At 42.4% G+C, this 23750-nt stretch overlaps 1 protein-coding gene across 1 annotated transcript; it reads right to left on the reverse strand.

The window, feature by feature from the left end:
- Nucleotides 1-92: 92 nt before the first annotated feature.
- Nucleotides 93-22979, reverse strand: FBXL3 (F-box and leucine rich repeat protein 3). The gene is made up of 5 exons (XM_044437719.1): nucleotides 22624-22979; nucleotides 19881-20247; nucleotides 13225-13347; nucleotides 5279-5450; nucleotides 93-3944 (listed from the first exon to the last, which is right to left on the reverse strand). Exons 2-5 carry the CDS (start codon nucleotides 20244-20246, stop codon nucleotides 3301-3303), a joined length of 1305 nt encoding a protein of 434 aa, XP_044293654.1. The 5' UTR covers nucleotide 20247; nucleotides 22624-22979; the 3' UTR covers nucleotides 93-3300.
- Between the last annotated feature and the right edge of the window lie 771 nt (nucleotides 22980-23750).

Genomic DNA, 23750 nt, shown 5'->3' on the forward strand with positions numbered 1-23750 from the left:
CCCCCTTTCAGCCAGAACAGCTTACCTCCAGTATTCGCAATAGTTTTCTTTTTCAAATAGAAGGGAACTTGCAAAGAACCAGTAACACAAAATTCTTAATAGAATTGTGACATTTCAGGAACGCCATAAAAAGCACAATTTTATTTATTACAATTTAAGATTCCACCTTATTCTCAGATGATCTCCAGGATAGCTTACAATAATACAAGAAATATTGCTCAGGATGGAACAGCTCACAGCTGAATTTCTGGCAGTGCAGCAGTTAACAGATGGGAGTATGTGGGTGTTAAAACCCCAGCCCAGCTCTCCTGTATTCCTTGTTGGCTTTACGGGGCCCACAAGAAACACACATGAAATACCCACAGAAGCATATAATCAAGTAGCCTCAGAAGTAACTGGCTTGGGGAGATGCTTTCCCTCACCCAGGAGCGACGAAACTCCACTTATCATTTTTTTGCTGGTAGGGCCATGAAATGTGGGGGCAAATCATTGTTAAAGCCTCTTTCATGTTCCTGGTGATCCTACCACTTGATCTATCAAAACAACTACATATCAAAAGGGCACATTCACATGAATCGAAACTTTAAAAAATACTGCAAACAAAAGGACATAACATTGTTTCTGTAAAAAAGGGGCTAAGTACAAAAAGGATATTACAGCAAATATTTGTATTAAATTCAAAGAAAAATTGCTTTTGCAGTTATTTTTCACTCACCAAGTTTTATAAAAACCATGTGTCTTTACATTCAGATGTCCAGCCCACTGAGCAAAATTTCTAAAGAATTATACACTTAAATAACTGATTGTCACTTTCACAGACAGTGTATTACTGTACACAGACAGTGATAATAATTAACACTTTTTCTAATTGGAAGAGAATCTTACAACCCAAATATAAATCTATTCACAAGGCAAATTTTTTCTGATAAAATTTCTAATAGATTGTGTGTGTTTGAAATTTATTGTTGTTGTTGTTGTTGTTGTTGTTGTTGTTACATTTCTATGCCGCCCCTTGCCGAAGCCTCGGGGCAGCTTAATTTTACTCCCTATTTTCTCCATGTTATCTCATGAACTACATGTTAAAACTCTGAGAATTATTGTGAAATACTCAGAAAAAAATACAAACACAAAGACAGCTGATAAATACTATTCACATAATTCACTAATTTTCTGGAGAAAACGGTGATTCATTTATTCAGTATCAATTTTACCAAAGCAAAGTTCCTCTTCCATTATCAAAGGTCTTTATCAAGTACTATAATACTCTATCATAAGACATTTGATATTTTCAAATGATTTGCAAACTACAAAGCTTTCTTTCTCATATTGTTCCACACTGAACTTGTGATAAACAATGGGATTTGTTTTCAAAGTAAGTTTTTCTTCTGCAGGTGAACAAGGGACAGGGTGCCATACTTTGAATTTCTTTAGCAAAGTTTTTGAAGTATTAAAGCATTTTCTTTAAAACAACAATTCCACAAACCAAATCCAAATACCACCATTCCTGTTATATCAGAATTTTTCTTGGAAACTGAAGGGACATAAAAAAAAAAACGGTTTGCCATGTAGCATGCCACCCCCCCCCCCGGACTCTTCAGTAAACAGAACTAAAGCCTGTTTCAAAGAACAGAACCTTTTGATCTTGAACATAATTAGGGAGATTTATGGTCCTTCTAAATCTTGGAATCCAAGAATCACATACAGTTTTCTGCATATGTAAGGGTTTTTTCAACAATGCTTTCTTTGCTGCAATGCTAAGAGAAAACTGCTGTTAAATCAGGAACCTTGCAGAACTAGCCAATAAGCTAGTTATACGCTAGAGCTACTGTATATTATATGCTAGAGCTTTTGTATTCTATTAGGCTTGAGTTGGCAGAAAGGAGAAAGACCGACTTTCCATGCATGCCTTGGCCAGAACTTCCTTCTCAACTTCAGATAGCAAAGACCCCAGTTGTCCAAACAGAACACTAGCAGCTTCCCACACCTTTCTTGCTACTTGCCCCTCTAGCAGCGGAAGCCTTTAAGCAACCATTACTTTTTTAGTATTTGTTTACATATATTCCACTTCCTTTACTGGAAAACAAACACAGCACTCATAAAAATAATGCTGTAAAAATTTGCCATGAGGAAAGGAAACAAAACACCAACATTCCTTTGGCAAGTCATCACCAAAATGCAGTCTATTTCTCCTGGGGTGTTTTAGCTTCCTGAGCCTTAGTAATACGTTAAGACAGAGTATGCATGTATTTTGGGGTGGTAAACAATGTATTTACATTTTAAAATTTATATAGATAAAAGAAAGGTTGGCAAACATAGTGCTAATAATGTACACACAACATTTTCTGGAACCATTTAATAAGCACTGAACAAATACTTACATTTTCTACATACAAATATAGTCAACTAGGTCACCATATTGCTCAGTATGATTTATCAAACCATATAATAGCCTACAGACTATTGTATGTTACCTTAAATTATGATTCTGTTGTCTAAGCACTTGACTGTTATACAACCCAGGTAAATCCAGGACTCTACAATAAAAGGGCTCTTTCTCCCTTCCAAATTTTATTTCAGTCAGTCACTTCAATCACAGTACTTGAATAAAAAGTATCAGGCTAAAATACTGTACTTCAACAGAGCAAAGTTTGAAATTATAGCATCTGAACAAGTCAACTCATGAGTTTCTACATTTAGGATCTGTGTCAACAGGAGAAAAGCAAACTATAAAAGGTTTTATATGGACAAAGCTTTCAGAATATTCTCAGTTCCTCTCCCCCCCCCCTCCCAAAACCTGGATTTTAGAAACCAATGCATCAATTCTCTAGGTCAGGAGTCCTCAAACATTTTCAGCAGAGGGCCAGTTGAAAGGTGCCAGTGCTAGCCATGGGCTGGAAAGGTGGTGCTGGCGGTGAGGGGGTGGGGGCGGTATGTGCAGGTGCGTGTGCTGAGGTGGGGGCGGGGCATGTGGCGAGGCGCGGGCGGGCAGGCGCACGAGGCGAGGGGAGGCAGGCGCACGAGGCAGCAGCTTGCTCGCTTGGAGATCATTTCTTTGAGCAAGCGAACTGCTGCCTCCCTGCGTGCGGGGCGAGGTGGGTGGTGGTGGGCAAGCATGGGCGCGGTGGGTCCAGATGGGCATGGCGGGCCAGATCTGGCCCCCAGGCCTTAGGTTGAGGACCCATGGTCTAGGTCCACTGTACAAGCTCTATAGTGTTAAATAAGCTTATATGATTAAGTTGCAACATGGTAAGCTCAAAATATAAGGTGCTGTTCCATATGCCCTGCCAACTATGGGAGATTTCACCATGTGGGCATCATGTCTGGAAACCAAACTCTGCCAAGATGTTTTGAGACCTCCCAGTGAATCTGCTCCAAACTGTACTTCTGGTCAGGAATCAAGACTTCTTCCATTATTGACAGCTGAGATAAGCGACCACCACACATCTTCACGAACTCCACAAAGGCACTGCAGGAGACTTCGCATTCTCCCAGACCAATAGCTGACAGATTCTTACAGCGCTCTGCAATGCGAATCAACTCCTCATCCAGTGGCCGTAATCCATTGGCACACACCACCAGTTCAACTAATCGAGGGCATGTCATTCCAACCCGGCCGAGTACATCTTTGCTGACCGACCGCCCAAAATACAGGTGAGTGACAGGCGTTTCATATCGGAAGAATGGATCAAACTCTTCTTCATATAAGAAAAAATACATGACTAAGTTCACTTTGGGAGAATGTCTGATGAAAGCATCCCAACTGCTTTTCTCAATTGTGTGGAAATGTGTCTGTCCAGGATTCTCACTAACTACGTCAATGCGCAAGTGTTCTAATCTGACATGTTTCTCAGAAGACAAAGCAAGGAGGAGCTCATCACTTAGCAGATGGTAATTCAGTGCCAACTCACGTAAACCGTGGCACTGATCCGCCACACAGAGGATACCTGAAGGAAAAAAATGAAATATCAGAATGTGAATTTACATCCAGCCTGTCACAGACAGACTGTTTCACATAACTGGAATATCTTTCTTAATCTCAATGATGAAAACTAAATACAAAAGGATTTTGGAAATAAAATTCATGTTATATAGGTCTCTTCACCTGAGTTAACAAAGTAACACGAATGCTAACACAGCAATTAATACTGTAAAATTTCTGTACCTCTCCCTAGCCTTTTTTCACTATATTGTAGTGATACACATACACAAATATTCACATATTTTCCCAAGCTCCACTATTAAACACAAAAACAAGTATAGAAAAGTATAGAAAGTTGAAGTTATTTAGAAAATAGATTTTCAAACACTGCATTTTTCCATTACCTAACACAAACACTGTATATTTTAAAAATGGAGGACTAATTCAATAAATGTTTTGCCAGGATACAGGTCATATGCTGTGGAAGAGATTAAATGGTATCTCCTAACATAATTTCAGCAAACTGTCAAGGTGATGCATATTGCTAACTGGGACAAGAAAGCAGTGAGCCAGTTTTTTCCATCCATTTTCAGCAAGAATGATCATTGGAAAGAGATGCTGCCATCTCTTAAGGTCTCTCCTCCACTTTTTTTTTTTTTTTTTTGAATGTAATCCAGCCAGCATGATTCTGGGACATGGTACAGCGTTTCTAACACACACACACACACACACACACACTTACTTATATACTGCCTTTTAAAAAAATGATGCTAATACTCATTAAATTGTTATCCTATCTTTCTATATTAGAAGGCAGTCAACAAAAATATGGCAAGATACAAAATAATTAAAACATAAAAGCAAATCAATTAAAATGCGGTATCTACATATTAAATTAGCAGGATCCACTAATCCTCTGCATAGCGTTTTCAGGTGTCCGGCAGGGGACGAGGGGACAAGGAAGCCTATTTCCTTCAGCCTAGCTGCATGTCCCGAAATCGAGATGCAACCCAGTACAGAAACAATATTACTGTAAACAGGAGGTGGTTGAGGCCCCATTGGTGAGAGTGTTCAAGGATAGGTTAGACATGCACATGGTGGGCATGTCATGAGCGGAGCTGGCTGGTGCCGGGGGGCAGACTAGATGGCCCGGGGGACCCCTTCTGACTCGTTCTGTTTCTATGTAACCATACAATTCAAATACAATTAAGTGTACCATGGGGAAAAGGCACATAATTCTGAGCTCTGTAAAGTAGCAGATACAGGCTAGTCTAGAAACACAGATACAGAGTTTTGGTTGTCTGTTTAGACAGACTAATTCAAGATAATCATACACATAATCATACACAGCAAGCTCACCTGCTGGAGAAACATGAGGACAACTGCTCATCTTTAATAGTTTTAGGGTATCACTGTTGTTAGCCACAAGTACCTTGAGAGATGGATCATCAACTGGTGTATCATCTATCTTAAGTGAAGAAAGGGATTTGGAGTTTACAAACACCACAGTCAACGCAGAAATAAAATGTGACTGCAGAAAGGAGAAAACAGTGAAATCAAGAAGTGAAAATTCAAAACCACATCATAGAATGCATTTATTCCATTAACTGTTTAATTGTTTGAGTAAGCAGCATCTTTTTGAATCCTTTCAGAAGAAGTACACAATGCTAGAACAGACTAGTTCAGTTTATCAATATTTATCAGAAGCCTTCAGTTCACCACCCATACAAAACAAGGTACAATTGCCTCCAGCAAACTTCTACAATGGACGTGTATACAATACAATAGCTGGCAGCTTGCAAGAAAGGTGAGACTGGATGCCTCAATTCTAGGTTTGATTGTTTATTTGGAGCATTTTTATCCCATTCTATACAAAAGTCTCGGGTTGTTGCTGAACCATGTGTTTTAAAAGATACGGAAAATAAATTTAAAAATGTGTAATAAACCTTTACTGCAAATCATCAGAAAATTGAAAACAGAATTGCAGTAGAAATGCCCCACAATTAGGATTGGCTCACCAGACAACTGACAAATCAAATACTGTCAACTGACCACCCATTCTTTGGTTGGGTCAAATATTCTCAGAAGTTTAGCACGAACAGAAGTAAGAGCAGCTTACACCTGTACCAGTCAAGGCAAACCTAGCAGTGCAACCAAGTTTTCTTACTGACTACCTGTTGTCAATGCAAACTGTTATTAGTGTCAAAGGCCACTGCCTAGTTTGCACTGTCAGCCTAGAACAGGAGACCAGGTTCAAATTTTCATTCACACACATGAAGTGATGTTAGGCCACTCAAAGATACTCAGGATTTATCAGTGGTATAGAATGGCTTTCTCCAAATGTCTGGAAAATTTTCAGATATATGTGATGCAGCCAATCCCATTTTTGACAGCAAGTCTTAAAATCACTAGTTGGTGAAACAGCCAAAATAACACAGTGATAACCGGGGTAAGTAACTGCCATCCTATAATTCATACCACTCAAATAAAATAAGCTACAAAGGAGTAAGATGTGCAAAATCCAGTTACTTTCTTTGATGTGAAAATGACTCTTCCAGTTTTCATGTATTGTAAACATGTGAAAAACACAAAAAGTGTGCACATGTGCACACACAAGGATCTGGGTCATGATATTTATGGAATCTCCTACAGCCTCATAAACCAAATATCAGATTTTAATAGAATCCTCAACCAGAGGTTTCCACAGCAGATTGAAAGTCTTTGTCTAAAAGACTGCTGAATGAGAACAGAAAACAAACATGTACTCAATAGTCAATAAATTACTAGAATCTCTCATTCAGTTAATTCAAGTAGTTAGATTCATTTTGTGTAACTTAAAAATAGTCCTCAGCAATGCTGCATGACTGATTAGGTAATTTCTAATTGAGGGCACTAGTTCAGGATAAGAAAATTTGTGATTAACTGAAACCCCGATTGGCTGATAGCTTGCTTATTTTAAGACATAAAGACAAAGAAGTGCTGCCGATAATTCTTGTTAGACTAACTTGTTTGAATGTGCAGAATATTTTATGCTTTCTAGTTTCTTCTATGTCCACAAGAATAAAATGTTAAGTCTAAAAATGAAATATGAAAATCAGGAACAAAATCGTAGAAAAACTGATTAGTATCTGAAGTAAGGAGCCCATGAAAGGAGAATAAAGGGAATGGAGCTTTTCCAAGGAGCTCAGGGTAGCATGTAACTCCAGCCTCCAGTGAGCCACCTGGTTGAGCAGAAATGAAAGTTTTAATTGGATACAAAGCAATGCATTTAGTATAACAGATTCCTTAAAACAATAAGGAGCAAGGGCCATGGTGTGTCACAGCCACCACCAGGGAGAGCAGATGAGGCAACCCGAATGCTCAACTGTGTTTCTACAGCAAAAAACACACCGACTATTTAGCATTCACCACTAATGCTGACACACAAACACTCAAAGGCTGCATCTGGAAGCAATGTATCACTGTAATTTTCTGAAAGAATCTCATCCAAGTGCATGCTCTGTTCCCCTCTTCTCCTCTAGTGAGGATGCCAACTGATGAGAAGGTTTTGCTTCCATTTTTAACTAACTGTAATTTAGCATTCTACTGACACCTATGCAAACTGGTTAGTCTCGATGTGGTTTACTGAAGCAGGCCAACTTCAAACATGATCTATGAGACGGGCTTGCTTCAATAAAGCATCCTTACGAGTAGTTTATGGTTAAGATATAATGATAAAGAACAGCCGTTGAAAATGGAAGCAAAAGCTTCTGATTCTTCCTTCAAGCCAGACCAGAAGGGAGGGAGTACACAAGTCCAAGTCTCATTCACATAACAATAAGCCACAATTTTTTATTATGTGTGATTTCAGTCAATCACTCTTTCTCACTGCATGAGAGAAAGGAGGAGCTGCAGATGCAGCAGCTATTATATGGGGTGTGTTCACCTGTCATGTCAAGTCATGGTGGGTTTGGAGCTCCCTCCCCCCCCCCCCCCAACACCTGCCGCGCTCCGCACCCCGGATCACCTGCCGTGCCACACTGTCACCGCCGCCGCCGGACCAGAGGCGCACCGCCGAGCCGGGGGCCAGCTGACGCCGCTCCCGTGGCCACCGCTGGGCCACCCCGGGCACGGAGGACGCCAGGGCCACGCCAGGGCCGTCGTCAACGGTGCGGAGGAGGGTGCCGCCATCTTGCTGCCGGGCAGGTTTCCACACCCCTCCCTGCTCCCCGCCCGCGTCAGTGAGGGAGACAGCCAAGGGGTGGTTGCCACCGTTTGTGGCCGTTCGTGGCCATGCAGGGCTGGGCTGGCGGGGGACTAGGTCGGTGGGGGGATTTTAATTTTGTATTGGGGGGGAATGGGGAGTTTTTGATTGTTTTAAAGTTTTATTGTATTTTAATTTGTTTTTATGGAGTTGTCCCTGGCCATGTCGACGGTTGAGTTTTCTGGGGAGCACGTGGGCACCGCCATTGGGGTGGTCACAGGCAATGGACAATACAGCGGTGGGGGCTTAACGTGTCCGCGTAGAAGGAGGAGGGACAGATGGCTGACACCTGTCCCTCCTTCTGGTTCTGCCCCCAGCCAGAGGGTTCCAGGTAGTCTTGTCAACCGCCCCTCGGGCCTGACGGTGCTGCTGCTCAATGCCAGGTTGGTCCACAATAAGTCTTCCCTCATCCATGACTTGATCGTGGATGAGGGGGCCAACCTGGCTTGCATAACGGAGACCTGGGCGGGAGAGGAGGGGGATGTCGCCCTTTCTCAAATGTGCCCGCCCGGGTATCTGGTTCAGCACCATTCACACCTGGAGGGGAGGGGAGGGGGGGTCGCTTTGGTTTACCAAGCCTCCACTTCCCTCATGGGACTTCCAGTCCCTTCGAGGCCAGGGCTGGAGTGCCTCTACTTGGTGTTGGGCGACCGAGACAGATTGGGGATTCTGTTGGTGTACCGTGCACCCTTCTGCCCAACAGTCTCCCTGCCTGAGCTGACGGAGATCGTCTCGGACCTGGTGTTGAGGACCCCCAGGATGTTGGTCCTGGGGGACTTCAATCTCCATGCCGAGACTGGTCTGACCGGGGCAGCTCAGGACTTCATGGCCTCCATGACGGCCATGGGGCTGTCTCAACATGTCACAGGCCCGACCCATGAAAGTGGACACACTCTGGACCTGGTTTTCTCGACGGGGCAGGAAGAGGGTGGTCTGAGGGTGAGGAATTTATGTCTGACACCCCTGTCATGGTCAGATCACTTCCTGGTGAGGTTTGTGCTTGAGAGCGGCCTCTCCCTCTGTAAGGGTGCGGACCCGATTGTGTGGGTCCACCCCCGGAGCCGGATGGATCCAGATGGATTCCTGAAGGCCCTGGGGGAGTTTCCGGCTGACAAGAATGGTGCTCCTGTCGAGGGTCTGGTCAAACTGTGGAACGGGGAGATGACCAGGGCTGTTGACACGATCGCTCCTAAGTGTGCTCTCCCGCCGGGCAGAGCCCATTCTTCCCCTTGGTATACACCTGAATTGCGGGCAATGAAGCAGGCCAGGAGACAGCTAGAGCGTAGGTGGAGGAGATCACGGGATGAATCTGACCGAACACACTTAAGAGCCCATTATCGGGCCTATGCTGTGGTGGTGAGGGCAGCGAAAAAGACATTCTTTTCCGTTTCCATTGCCTCCTCAAAATGCCGTCCAGTGGAGCTTTTTTGAGTGGTACAAGGCCTGGTTCGTCCAGGCCCTAAGAAAGATCTGGTTCCACCTTCGAAGGCCCGCTGTGACAAATTTGCCAAGCACTTCAGGGAGAAAATCGCTCAGATTCGTCACGAGCTAGACTCTACTAGTGATTCAGAGGTTTCTGGGGAGATACCAATGTCTCCGTCTGGTCCAAAATTAATGGATGAATTTCAGTTATAGCGGCCTGATGATGTGGACAAGGTGCTTGGACGAGTACGTCCCACCACTTGCCTATTGGACCCTTGCCCATCTTGGTTAATAAACAACGCCAAGCACGGGATTGGGATCTGGATCTTGGAAGTGGTTAATGCTTCTCTGAGGGAGGGTCAGGTACCTGCCCCTTTAAAGGAGGTGGTAGTCTGACCGGTCCTGAAGGAAGTGTCACTGGATCCAGAGATGGCCACTAATTATAGAACAGTGGCCAACATCCTGTTTCTGGGCAAGGTGTTGGAGCAGGTGGTGGCGGGACAACTCCAAGCACTCTTGGATGAAACTGATTATCTGGACCCATTTCAGTCCGGCTTCAGACCCGGGTACGGTACTGAATCTGCCTTGGTCGTCCTGTATGATGACCTGTGCAGGGAGAAGGACAGGGGGAGTGCGTCCCTGTTGGTTCTCCTGGCCCTCTCAGCAGCTTTCGATACCATCGACCATGGTATCCTTCTGGATAGGCTAGCGGGATTGGGGGTTGGAGGCACTGCTTTGCAGTGGTTCCGCTCCTATCTCAATGGCCGATTCCAGAAGGTGGTGCTTGGGGACTATGACTCTGCACCATGGCAGCTATGCCATGGAGTACCACAGGGATCCATTTTGTCCCCTTTGCTGTTTAACATCTACATGAAACCGCTGGGAGAGGTCATCAGGAGGTGTGGTCTGCGGAGTCATCAGTACGATGATGATACCCAGCTCTACCTCTCGTTCTCCACCAACCCGGGTGAGGCAGTGGCTGTGCTGCACCGGTGCCTGGCCGAGGTAATGGGATGGATGAGGGCCAATAAACTGAAGCTCAATCCAGACAAGACAGAGGTCCTGTTGGTTGGCGGATCGGGCTTCGGTGAGGGTGAACTGAACCTAGTCCTGAATGGGGTTGCACTCCCTCTTAGGGACAAGGTCCGCAGCTTGGGAGTGCTCATCGACCCAGAGCTTTCACTGGAAGCTCAGGTGACAGTGGAGGCGAGGAGCACTTTCCTTCAGCTTCGGCTGATCCATCAGCTGCGCCCCTACCTGGAGTACGACTGCCTGGAGACAGTGACACACGCGTTGGTGACTTCCCGACTTGACTTCTGTAACGCACTCTACGTGGGGCTACCCTTGAAGACGGTCCGGATACTTCAGTTGGTTCAAAATAGAGCTGCCAGGCTGCTGACGGGGACTGGGCGTTATGTTCACGACTCCAGTCCTCCGTCAGCTTCACTGGCTTCCCATTGAAGTCCGGGCCCAATTCAAGGTGTTGGTGATGACCTATAAAGCCCTAAATGGCTTGGGTCCTGGTTACCTGAAGGAGTGCTTACGTCCATATATGCCCGCCTGCCCCCTGAGAACTGCAGGAGAGGCCCTTCTCCGGGAACCCTCCGTGAAGGAATTTAGGAGGGCGAGTACTCGGAGGAGGGCTTTCTCTGCAGTGGCACCCAATCTATGGAATACGCTCCCCAGAGAGGTCCGCCTGGCACCGTTGTTATTTGTTTTTCGGCGCCAGGCGAAGAACTTTTTATTCAAATGTCATTTTAACTGTTAATAGTATTTATTTTATTCTTTGGCCAGGGCGACTTATTTTATACTGTTAATTTATATTATTTTAATCGAAGTTATTTATGTTTGTGAGCCGCCCCGAGGCTTCGGCAAATGGGGCAGCATAGAAATTGTCTAAATAAATAAATAAATAAATAAATCACTCTGGCAATAAACCACAGGGGTTTGGGTTTTGGCCAAACTACCCACAGTGCATCCACAGATGATGAACACTTGCTATGAGCCCTTCTTCTTCCTCTTGGTTCTCCCATGGGTATCCCTTAAGACACTGCAGAAGGATTATCCTGTCTCCTCACCAAGACTGCAAGCCGTTTTTGGCTCATCATGGCTTTTTTTGCATTTTACCCCCTTTCCTCCTGGAGATCATCATCTCACTTTGAAAGTCACTGACAGCCAATTCAAAATGCCTTGATGGCACTCTGGAGAGACTGTAAGATCCCACATTTTTCCCCACACAGGATGAAGGTAAATAGGTTCATCATCATCATCATCATCATCATCATCATCATCATTATTATTATTATTATTAAATCATATTTGTGAAGCTACAGAAGTTGGCTGTTGCACTAGCGCAGGAATTTGAAGCCTTGGATGAGACAATGTCCTGTGCCTGGGAAAAGGGCAATAGCATATCCCTCTTCTTTCCAGTGAAAAGAGTTTTGAGCACGAGCTGATGGCAAGGTTTCAGTTTTTTGACTGGGACATATATAACATATATCCCACTCAAAGGCACTCATTCGATTATCAAACCTCCACTTTTAAAGGGAAGCCAAAATTTGACAGCTACAAGTGTCCTCTTCTTAAGAAAAAGGGGAGACAAGCTTTTGCACTTTCCCAAGCAGTTGGAAACCAAAGAAAAACTGCAAAATAGCAGATTTTGCCACACATGGTGTAAATCACACCACATTCTTTTTGCAAGCAAAAATTTCTTATGCCTTTTTGTCTTCCTAACAGCTTGCCTTTTGACAGCTGTGCATAGGAAGTAAAAGAAAAAGGAACATATGTAGAGCCTCTTTGGGGCAATGTTTAGCATTGGTGTCTGCTCCACTCCGAAAAGAGCTATTTCCCAGGATATTGTCAAAGAAGAGGCTTCACATTTCTACAGGTGAACAAGTGGGGTTAAAAATATTTGAAACCCTCAGCATATTTGTGCACATTCTATGTGAAGGAAAAAAAAGTAGGAAAAACGGCCAACCACTGACAGTGCCTCCAAAGTGCTGCTTGGGTACTCTGAAGGGGCTGTCCTTACTGTCAAAACAGGAATCTTGATTCCCCCCCCCCCACCCCTTGTCAACAAAAGGGTAAAATACAACTAAGTCATGGTGAGGCGAAATCATCTCACAATCGTGATGGGGAGGGCAGCAAGTGCAGCCCCCTAGTGCTGCTTGTGCTCAGGAAATCTTGGCCAGATGCGAGGAGGAGGCTGCTCTGCCACACAAGGCAACAGCTGATCCCCATGATGGGTTCAGAAGGCAAAACAATCCATTGTGCACATAAGAATCACTAAGCAAACTATGGCTTGCTGCAGCTAGTAACTCACAATGGGTTGTCACATTGTTCAAGCCCAGTCACTGAGCTGAACTCTCCCCTCATAGAGCTACAATACGCTACAATGGCAACTGCCGGTTGCATGTCACAGGAGAAAGGAGAAGATCATGACTTTTCTAGCTAGCAGTTTATCCCAGGCAAGTGACATTACGTGACCTCACAAAGAAAACTTCCCAAGTTTTTGCAAGGGCTACACTGAGGGTGTAAGAGGACTCTCAGCTTTTATTGAAAGTCAACAGATTGCAAGAAAAGGGTCCTGCAGCACTGGAATACACCGCCTGGTAAAATATCAGTTATTCAGTACTAATACCTTTGGTAAATCCATGAAGCTTGGTCGAGCAGTGGAAATTAGTCCAAGTGTTTTTAAAGAACAGTTCACAAGCTGTGATAAGATATCACAGGCTGCTTCAGCTGATTCCTTGCTGCTGTCCACCTGAAATAGGAAAGAAACTGTCAATGAATGCAAATGCCAGTTTAAAAACAGAAAATTTTTAAAGCCATTTAAACTTTGAATTCTACCCTCCATGACCTTAAGAAAGGATTGAAATGACTAATTTTATTTCTGCTTTGAAACAATGAATGAGGAAAACTTCTTCATTTTAAATCACAGTGATTTTCAGGGTCAACTAAAGGAAGATGTATTCATTGCCACCTCTAAAAAGATGGAAGTGAGGTTGTTGACGTGCCAAACCAGTGCCAGGCTGCAACAACCAACTGGATGGGGATTGTTGGATGAAGCTCAGACCAGGCAAGGCTGAGAAGCTTTAGGACCTTGAAAGAGAATTGTAGCCAACTTTGCTGCCTGAGGTTCTGATGGCCTCAGTGGTACAGTGTGCCTTCTACCAGCTCTTATCTAGTGGTTCAGCTATGCCCCTAACCGGACAGAGATACCCTGGTTTCAGTAATCTACATACTGATAATCTCTAAACAAGATTACTGCAATGCATTCTAAGTGGGGCTGCCCTTGAAGACTGTTCAAAAGCTTTAGCTTGTACAAAATGCTGCAAACAGACTAATAATAGGGACCAGAAGATCCAAATATATAACATCATTTCTGGTTTGTTTGCACTGGCTGCCTATATGTGCTGCTTTTAACCTATAACCTACATGGCTTGGGACCACAATGGAACACTTCTCACTGATGCTATATACATGAATATCATAATCAAGTTTTGGAGCCTGCTTCTGTCTACCACCTGAGGGAGGCTCACTTGGTAGCAACAAGGAGGAGGGCCTTCATATTGGAAGCCCCAAAATTATGGTATGAGCTCTCCACTGAGAATCACCTAGCACCAATTCTACTCCCTTTCTGGTACCAGATTAAAAATGTTCTCTACAGCAGGACATATTTTTATTTTATCAGTATTATTAATATCCTGCCCTCATTTCCTCTTGTGACAAATTCAAGGCGGCTTGCATAGACCAATGTTATTTTCCAAACAGCAAACCTACTGGGCTGAGAGTCTGTTACTGGCTCAAAGTCACCCAGTGAGCTTCATGGCTGAATGAGGTGCAGAATCACCCAGGTACTCAGTCTTACACTCTAACCACTACAACACACTGGCTCATTTAATCGGCTCTAAATTGTATATTGGGTGTTGTCAGCTGTTTAGCAGGTTTTATGTTCTTATTTGTGGTACTTGTAGCAGCTTAAATCTTGTTCTAAATCTGGCTTCTAAAATTTTGTAGTGAAATTTTTATGATCATTTTACTGTTGTATTTTTATATTTCATTTTATTGTATTTACATGCTGCTGTGAACCATGAAGAGAACTTTGACTACTGGGGTAGAGAAACAAACAAACAACAGAATCTTTACTAATAGCCCTCAAGAGCCAACTGCAGACTTGCTGACATTAATGTTTTCTGAACAACTTACATGTTTCTTTGTAGTTAAGTTAGCACATATGGATTTACCCTGCAATTAATACTGTGTGAAATAGGACATAGGTTCATATCTACCACCAAATCATGGTTTGGAAACATATCAAGAATGAGTCATAAGCCCTCTGATCCCCCCTTTTTCTTGTGCATTCCAATTGCCATTGTGTTCAAATTGATAAACTATGTTTTATTCTTGCCTCCAAATCATGATGGTAAATATGGTTTGATTACTGTTTGGGTTTGGAGCCCAAGATTCATTTATATAATCCCAAACTATTTTAGTTTTAAGTATAAATTTAAAAATCACATCTGTCTGCTGAATGTTGACTGTCATGCTTTCACAACCTACTTATTATCAATCACTTGTTTGTAGTCATGCTCAGACATGATTCGCAACATTATAATTAAGACTCAACCAATTTTAGAAATTTTAGTTGAGCAATCATCCAGCTTTAAACAGATGAATCAAATGAATCTATTTAAGTAAGTTTGCACAGCAACAAAATTCACAATACAGATACCTGGGATGCTAATAAAATGAAATCCAATTTAACAACTAAAAACTTGTAAGGAAAAGTTATCTTCAAATACTCTTTTTTCTATTCCTCATTCCTGGAATATACCAGAACTACAAGAGCTTCAAAAAAGAAACATGCCCTTACTTCATCAGCCAAGTGATCAATCCACTAAAGCATCCATTGATTAACCTACTAATTTTATGAATTAAAACTTGTTACCCCCTTACAGTGTATTTCCTGGAACACCTCATGAGCAAATCTCAAAAATAGGGTTGCATATGTTTTGTGATGCAATACAGTTAATTTTTATAAAACACAATTAAATAATAAAAAACCTTTGTGCTATTTACAGAACAATCCTATGTTACCTAAGAGAGCATCCCAGGGGAATGCCAGCTCCCATATCACATGGTTATAATCCATCTTATAAATCTTGTGAGGGAAAACTCAACTTCAGGTTACTTCGCACCCCCTTGCAGCCACCATGGACAGTTCCTCAGTGGCTGCTGCAATGAGAGGACAATGACTGCCATAATCCTAAGAGTGGTCAAGAAGGCTGGGCGGTGAATAGTCCAGGGCGGTGAATAGTCCAGGAATCACAGGATTCTAAAATTTCTAAGGCAAAATCACCGCCACAGAAAGCTTGTTTAACTGTAATGTGCAATTTTACAGAGGATAACTGATGTAGGATAAACGAAAGGACCCAATTTTACATTATCAGGATTTTAGAAAACTAAATTCAGGTCATCATTTTACTAATTAACTCTCTATTGTTAGAAACAATTTCTGTATCAATCTAAAAGTAAGGTCAAAATGGCCTCTGAGAAAGCCATGCAAATAAAATGTCTGATGGAAATTATTAAACATATTATTTGCAGTAAAAATACCTTTACTGTTCAAATAAAATATATAGATTCAGATAAGCAATCAGGGTAAACAATATTTCATAATGTAAAGCTAGACACAAACAGTATGCACGTCTAACTGATCCATATTTTAATATAAAAATTGTTCTATTTACATTCCTGTAACATAACTGTAATCGTTGTGCATTATCAGTAAAACATCTTGCAACCATAACACACACCACCAGAGCAACTATGTACTATCATATGATGCTGCAAAATATGTAGAACAGGCAAACTCTTACACAAAGCACATTCTTGCTGTATTTTTCTGTCATTCTATCAGCAGCATACATATACTCCTTTTTTAGACATCTTCTTTTGATGGCACCAATTCTTCATCAATTTAACAAACATCTACCACAGCTTGTGCACAAAAGCAGGTCTGTAGTAAACTGAAGATTTAATTTGAGGACTCTGATTTTTTTTAAAAGAAAACAAACACAGAAAGTAACCACAGAAGGTAACACAGTTTATGAACATCTTTCTGTAAACAGAATGAAGTTGTCATCCACAGGCCTTTAACTGAGAACTGCCATTCAAACTGATCAAGAGCTTGCAAACTTTTTCAATTTATTCTTTTTGAAACTTGCCTGTCCTCAAAAGTCAGAACAGTATGTTTTGCTGAAAATGATAGCTATAATTTAAAAAATTCTACTGGGTCAAAAGCAAATTTCTAACTGCAGCAAAATATTTTGAATTTCACATTTGTAGAATGGTTTTAAACCTGTGGGATACTACAGACTGTTGATACTATATGTGGCTGTGTTAAGTGAAGTGAGTAATTTAGCTGTCTAACTACTTGATGTGGTGATCAAGATTGTGGAGCCCTGCCTGGTGTGACCTTGTTGCATATGCATAGTCTTCTCAATTCCACAGTTATCCAAACACTGTGTTCAATGACACAGGTTCATAAAATTCCTCCTTACATACAGGTGCATCTTTCTGAATCTGACATAATATCTTAAGACATCCCATTAATTCCTCTTAGGAATTCTTCTCATTGAGAAGGAATGCAAAACACCAAGAAAGCACATCTCATCAGGACCCTTTCCTAAGAAACAAAACGTGACTGTTTGGGAATAAACCATGGTTTACACAAGGGAATGCCCTCAATATCTCTTATCAGTTTAACTCAAATATAAACTATTATGTAGTAATGTAGTAAAAGATTTAGCAGACAGTAGTTGCTTTGAAAGCAAACTTACTCTGTGAGTCTGGCAACATGGACAATAAAAAAGGAAGTTAGTCATTAATAAATTATTCCCAGGAAATGCCAACTATGATCTGGCTGTATGCCAGTAGTCCATTTCCACACACAGAAACTGTTAATTATCTTCAATCACTTATTGAGGTTTAGGAATTTTTCAATAGCATCTCCATGAATTAACAGAAAAAATAGCATTCCAAATTCATTGCCTGGAACCTAGCATTCATTTCATGACCGAAAAGGGCTTCCCAATCTCATGTTTCCTGGGGCAGACTTTGCCTGATCCCCCACAACAGCACCTCTCCAGAACAGCATGTCAGAGGAAAAAGGGATAAATAGGCAAAAAGCAGAAATGCACAACCACCAGTGACGTTGGGGCAAAATATTTCCACTAAACATTTTTTTCCATTTCAAATGTTCATTAGGAAAAAATGTATGCCTATCACAAGTAGAATATTAGGTGAACTTCACACTTTCAAGGTTCTAATTATTCTTCAGGTGACTACTTTAGCAAGCATGTCAAACTGTGCGTGTGTGCGTGCATGTGTGTGTGTCTGCGTAAAATGGAACCAGTAAATGGCAACAGAGAAACTAAAGATGCCCTGACAACCTTAATGAAAGGGAGGTGAACTTTCCTGAATTAGGTAACTGTAAGCATATATGTGCACTGTGCTTTGGTTTGTTAAAAAGTATTAATGTACTTTCTCCTGGGAGGGCTTGCACAACATGCTAAGCCATCCTCTGAATAAGCCATGAAACAACTTACAGCATACCCAACAGACACTGGGCTCTCCATGGGTTGTTCCCCCCTTCTCTCCCCATCAGTCCTCCAGCTAGTAACCCAGTGTCCTTCAAGACAGAACCCTCCCAACTCTAATCTCACACTCTTTCATTAACTGCAGGTTCTTTATCTTTCAGAGCCTCAAAAATATACAACTAGTTGGTATTTAATTTAGCTTGTCATCTTCAAAAAAAAAATAGCCCTAGAATTACGCACAAATGTCTTCATAATTTAGAGGAAGAGCTAGTCTTTCAGAGTTTTAAGTTTACAGTTGTACGATATACATAATCCTGCCTGGCTGATGAACATTTAAGCTGGTGTCATAGACAGGTGTCACAGACAGCTAACGCCATGGGGGCAATTAACAAGACAAGACTGTATATAGAATAATTTGTACACAGTTGCTGAGTTGTCAATTGGAAATCACCAGAAAAAAAGTGGAAGAAGTTGATGAATCACGAAGAAGGCAGTAGGATCTCCAATTAAAAAATGAAAATGTGCATAATTCTCATGCGCATTTTTTTAAATAAAATGAAATGGGCAGTGAACCAGCGACAGCTGCTCCAATGTGCACCTTAGGCCCTTTGAAGGGGTTCTCACTTTGGATATTGCAACAAGTGGTATCTGGGGGAAAAGAGTTCAAGGGAAAGGGGGAAAGGCTATGGTCATAGTATCAGCAGAGATAGGAGAAAAGATAGGCCTACTGTTGAGTATGCTGTAATACAAACTGGAACACCAAGGGAAAAGTAGGGGAGACATCCCACAGTGAACCTGATCATCTGTTTGGAACCCCATGGGTAGTTCCACACCCTTAATCCATACTATATTGCTTACTTGCAGGGTTACTTGTCAAATCATAGGAATAAAACCTATGTTTTCATTCTACAAATGTAACTGCATTAGTGCTTTGCCAAAAAAAAAAAAAAAACCAAACAAACAAACTACCATATCACTATACTGAAACAGCAATAGTAATTTGAAATTTCTGCAGGGAGTACTTCTTTCCTGCATGCCTCCTCTTGTTACTAACCCAAATCCTATTATAACATAGTCTTTGTTTTATTTTCTTCTTTTATTTTAATCTGCCCAGTAACAACCAAAGAATAAAAATGGCACATCATTTTTCAAGACTGATTTTTACTGACATGGAAGAATTTGTTTTTACAGGTAGGGCAAACAAGATGGCTTCTGTTTAACATACTTCATATTTTAAAATCATATATACATAACATATTCAAATGTTTTCACAAAAACTACAACTTCAATTCTGGATTCAGACATTATCTCAGTTCTCTTAGCTTTTATTTCTACAAAAATAGTTTAATCTTACAATACTTTTCAGTTTTTCTTTCAGATACCAAAGGATTGATGTGTAGGTTCAGGATAAGATTCATTTTACTTTGCTTTAACATGTAAATATGTAAGCCTTCTCACTATAAGAGGTACTACCAAAATTCAGTTTAGAAACTTTCACAAATATATTGTGCTTTTTTCATTTTCCTTATAAACACCAACCAGCTGCTCAGGCCAGGGCAACAGATTTAATTCTTGTTCACCAAGCAGCTATTGCTGTATTTGTCCAGGACTGCAAAGTATGTAAAGCTGAAACAGGGCCAGCAATTTATGGAGCATATGACCTCCTTTTCCTAAAAAAAATTAAAGTAGTTACCTTGAAGCTGACATACTGCAGATGATTGGAATGCCTCTTGATAATCTGTTTGATGAGCTCTGGATGAGTAGCCTTTAAGTAAGATGTGGCAGGCTGATTCAGTTCAAACTCAAAACATCTCCACAGTTCAGGCATGTGGAACACTTGGTTCCACCTCCGACAGACTTGTGATGCATGAGCACGATCAAGGAGAGGCAAACACTGGAACACCTGTAGAACAATCTCCGGGATGAGGTTCCCCCAGTCAGGGCTCTGAAATACTCCTGCTGATTCCTCAACTCTGGTTTTCAGTTTTTTTCCATCTACTGTATTGTCCTCATCTGATAAATGATTGCTGGCCTTGCTGTTTTTTCGTCCTCGTTTCATTCTATCAAGATAAAAATTTCAAAATGATTAAGACATTTAATATTAATTAAATGAAATAATATAATTAAGTCATTTCATATTAACAGATGTTTAAAAAGAAAATGCTAGTCTGTACCTAGAGTTTATATAAAATACCATTATTAGCTACTTGTTTGGAACATTGCGGTAGGCTCAGTCCCTCTAAAATTAATGGGAAATGAGTTATATTTAGATTGTAACACTATGTTTTAAATTTTTCTTAATTTTTGTTAATTGCTCAGAGTCTTAACTATTGGGCACTATAAAAAGAATTAAATAATTCTGCAAGATGAACAGCATTTTCAGAAGATGTTCTCCCATACTAAATATGCAACCTAGATTCAATTTTTATAACACTACAGGCAATAAGCAATTCTTCCGCTGTAGTTCTGCTCATTCAGTAATTCCAAAACCAATGTTAGCATAACAGGAAGCTAGGATTTCCTAAACAAGCTCAAATGGTAGTATCCTATTGCTTTAGCATGTACTAGCTTCCTACTGCACTGCCGGAAGGTCCCACTGGTACATGAGCAGTGCTGGAAAGTCTTGTGCTATGAAAGAAGATTTGCAAAATTACTATGTTGGTTTTGAAAGTTTTAAAAATATTATGACAGGCATGCATAAATATATTATTTGCAAATAACATATAATGATACTGCCAAATCATATTGTTACAGAAGCTCCTCTGGCAAGATGGACAGCAATAAAAATGGTACAACAACAAAGGTGATAGCGTATTTTTGATCCTCCAAATTAAGATGCAGTGAACAAATAGGTTTCCTATATTTTCCCTTGCAGTAGTTCAGAATATAGATATCCAGGTGAAATGAATTAGACAAATTATTTTATATTAAAGTCATCATACTGTGGTTGCAGTTGCCTGAAATGGTAGTAAATGGTTATGCTTTATTATTCCTAAAGACTTCTGAGCCAGCAAATAACTGCTTAGGGAGGGTCACAGCTATTTGCTGGCACAGAAACTATTATGTTCAGACTACAAGAATGCCAGATTAAAAAAAGTCTTTACACTTTCATGCTTAGTTCAGTTATAATAAATCCATATAAACATTAACATTATACTTAACTTCTTTGGACTCCTGTCATTTCCAGACTCCTAGTTATTTAGGGCATAACCAAAATAATTACTCACCATACAGTCATAAGAGCAATTACACTAATCAGTTGATTAAAGAGAAATAAACTAGCCCATAATGTTTTGAATGCATGTATACCATTATTGCCAAAGAGAGGCAATCTGTTCATCATTGTTTACTTTATGCAAGTTTGTTAGATCTAAATGAATCAAACAGGTACTGATTTGACTTTTTAATTACTTTCAGGTGTACACACTGACAACAGAGAACAAATATCATTTTTAAAGGATTAAAAAGACAGCTGTAAAAGCCAAACAAAAACAAACCTGACTGCTGCAATGTTTAATTCCCAATATATTTCTGTTCTATTGCAAGAAGCCTTCAGGGCAACTGAAATGTATTATACAAAAAAAATAAAATAAAAATAAAAGCTAATTTGCAATGGGAATTAAACACTGCAACCATGCTGCTTTTTTTTGAGAGAGAAAAAAATTATTGGGACATAGCAAAGGGCTGCATCACCTTGGCTAACATAGGACCCCAGAGCAATAAAAAACTGAAGCACTAGATGACATTATGAGTTATGCAAGTTTACCACATCATACTAAGTTCTCCAAATCAACATACTGTGTTGGGCAACTACAGAAATACCTCTACTGCGCAGCAAGTTATTCAGCGACCTGAAAGCACACAGGCAACTAAAGAGGTTCTTTGGACAAGCCCCTATGTTTATACCCAAATATTTCTGAAACTGTAACAGTAATCAAACTAATTCACAAGCTTTAAAGGAAGCACCCCAAAATACGGGCAATACAGACTGTCCGGGACGGCCTTATAGGGCGGGCTATACGAGACGTTTCGGCCTACAACTCCCATGAGCCTTCATCGCTGCCTCTGCGGCCAGGGCGGGTGGGCGCTGCGAGGCCACAACACCCCCGTCGCGCCGCGCCCGAGGGAAAGTAAAGCCGGTGCAGGCGGCGGGAGGAACAGCCGCGCCCCCAGCCCTGCCGCGGCCTTCCCCAACCTGGTGCCCGCCAGGGAGGCCTTCACTACGGCGACCGGCCAGCCTGACCGAGGGGGAGAGGCGGGCTGGCGCCGCTGCGCGAAACATCTGGAGGCACGTCTGGCTCGCGGGGGCGGGAGCAGCAAAACGCGGGGGCCCGAGCAGAGGCCTCCTCCTCCTCCTCACCGGTACCTCCGCCCCCTCTCCGTCGCGGAGCTGCCGCGGAGGGCAAGCTGGAAGGGAAGCCCCGTAACCCACTCACTTGGCGGCGGCAGCGGCCACAGACGCGTCCGTCCTGCGCTCCCCTCAGCCTGGCCCTGGGCTGCGTTGCCTCCTCGGATGCCGCCTCATCAGTGGCCTCGTCCGGCCCGGCGAAGGCCTCGGAGGGAGGCGGGCAAGCAAACAAGCAACCGCCCTCCTCGCTCCGACTGACGGCCAGCCCCCCCCAGTGACGCCCAGCGCCGCAGCAACAATTGTGATTAAATTCCGGCCGAGCAAAGGCAGCGCGCACCGCTCTCCGCGCCGCGGTCGCCTCTTCCCGCCGACTCGGGCATCACCGCGGAGGCAGATGCGCTACCGAGAGACCGAGGAGCCAAAATGGCGGTCGACGCTCTGTCGCGGCGGTTGAGCCGACGCGCGTGGCGCATGCGCGAGCGGCCCGTTGTCTCCGCAGCCGCGGGCTCGCGCTCCCTCCCGCGGAGGTGCGTAAGTGCAGACGGGCGGTTCGCTCGTTTCCGGCCGAATTTCCGGGTTGCTTTCGGCGCTACCGCTGGCGCTTCCCGCAGCCGCGTTTGGTGTTCCGCAGCCTGATGGGGCAGGTGTCGGTTTGCATCGGGCAAGGCGCAGAAGACGGCCCATAGCCCCTTTCGGAGGAGGAGGAAGAGGAGTGTTGTTGTTGTTGTTATGTTGCATTTATATCCCGCCTTTCTTCTTATAAGGAACCCAAGGCGGCTGTTCCTACCTCACAACAACAACCATGTGAGGGAGGTTAGGCTGGAAGATGGAAGCCCAAAGTCAGTCATCCAGCGCACTTTATGTCTGAGTAGGAACTAGAACTCAGATATGAGTCCCAGTCCAGCACTTTTGAGCAGCACTTTTTATGTTTTCTGATAAACATTATTTTATTGGAAATATTTGTATTTGTCTCAAGATACCAGGGTACTAAATCAAATGTAGTACAGTATCCCAACACAATAAACAAAATGTCAACTATGTAAGTACGGGAAGCTGTGGCCTTCCAGATGCTGTTGGACTACAACTCCCATTGCCAGTGATCACTTACTACACTGGCTGTGACTGATGGGCATCTGAGTCCAACGTCTAGATGGTGCATAAAGCAGTGTGCTGTAGTGGGTAGGCTGCTCACCTGGGATTCGGAATTTTTGTCCT

This window comes from Varanus komodoensis, unplaced genomic scaffold (genome assembly GCF_004798865.1).
Source record: "Varanus komodoensis strain SLA01 unplaced genomic scaffold, ASM479886v1 scaffold31, whole genome shotgun sequence".
Lineage (NCBI taxonomy): Eukaryota > Metazoa > Chordata > Lepidosauria > Squamata > Varanidae > Varanus > Varanus komodoensis.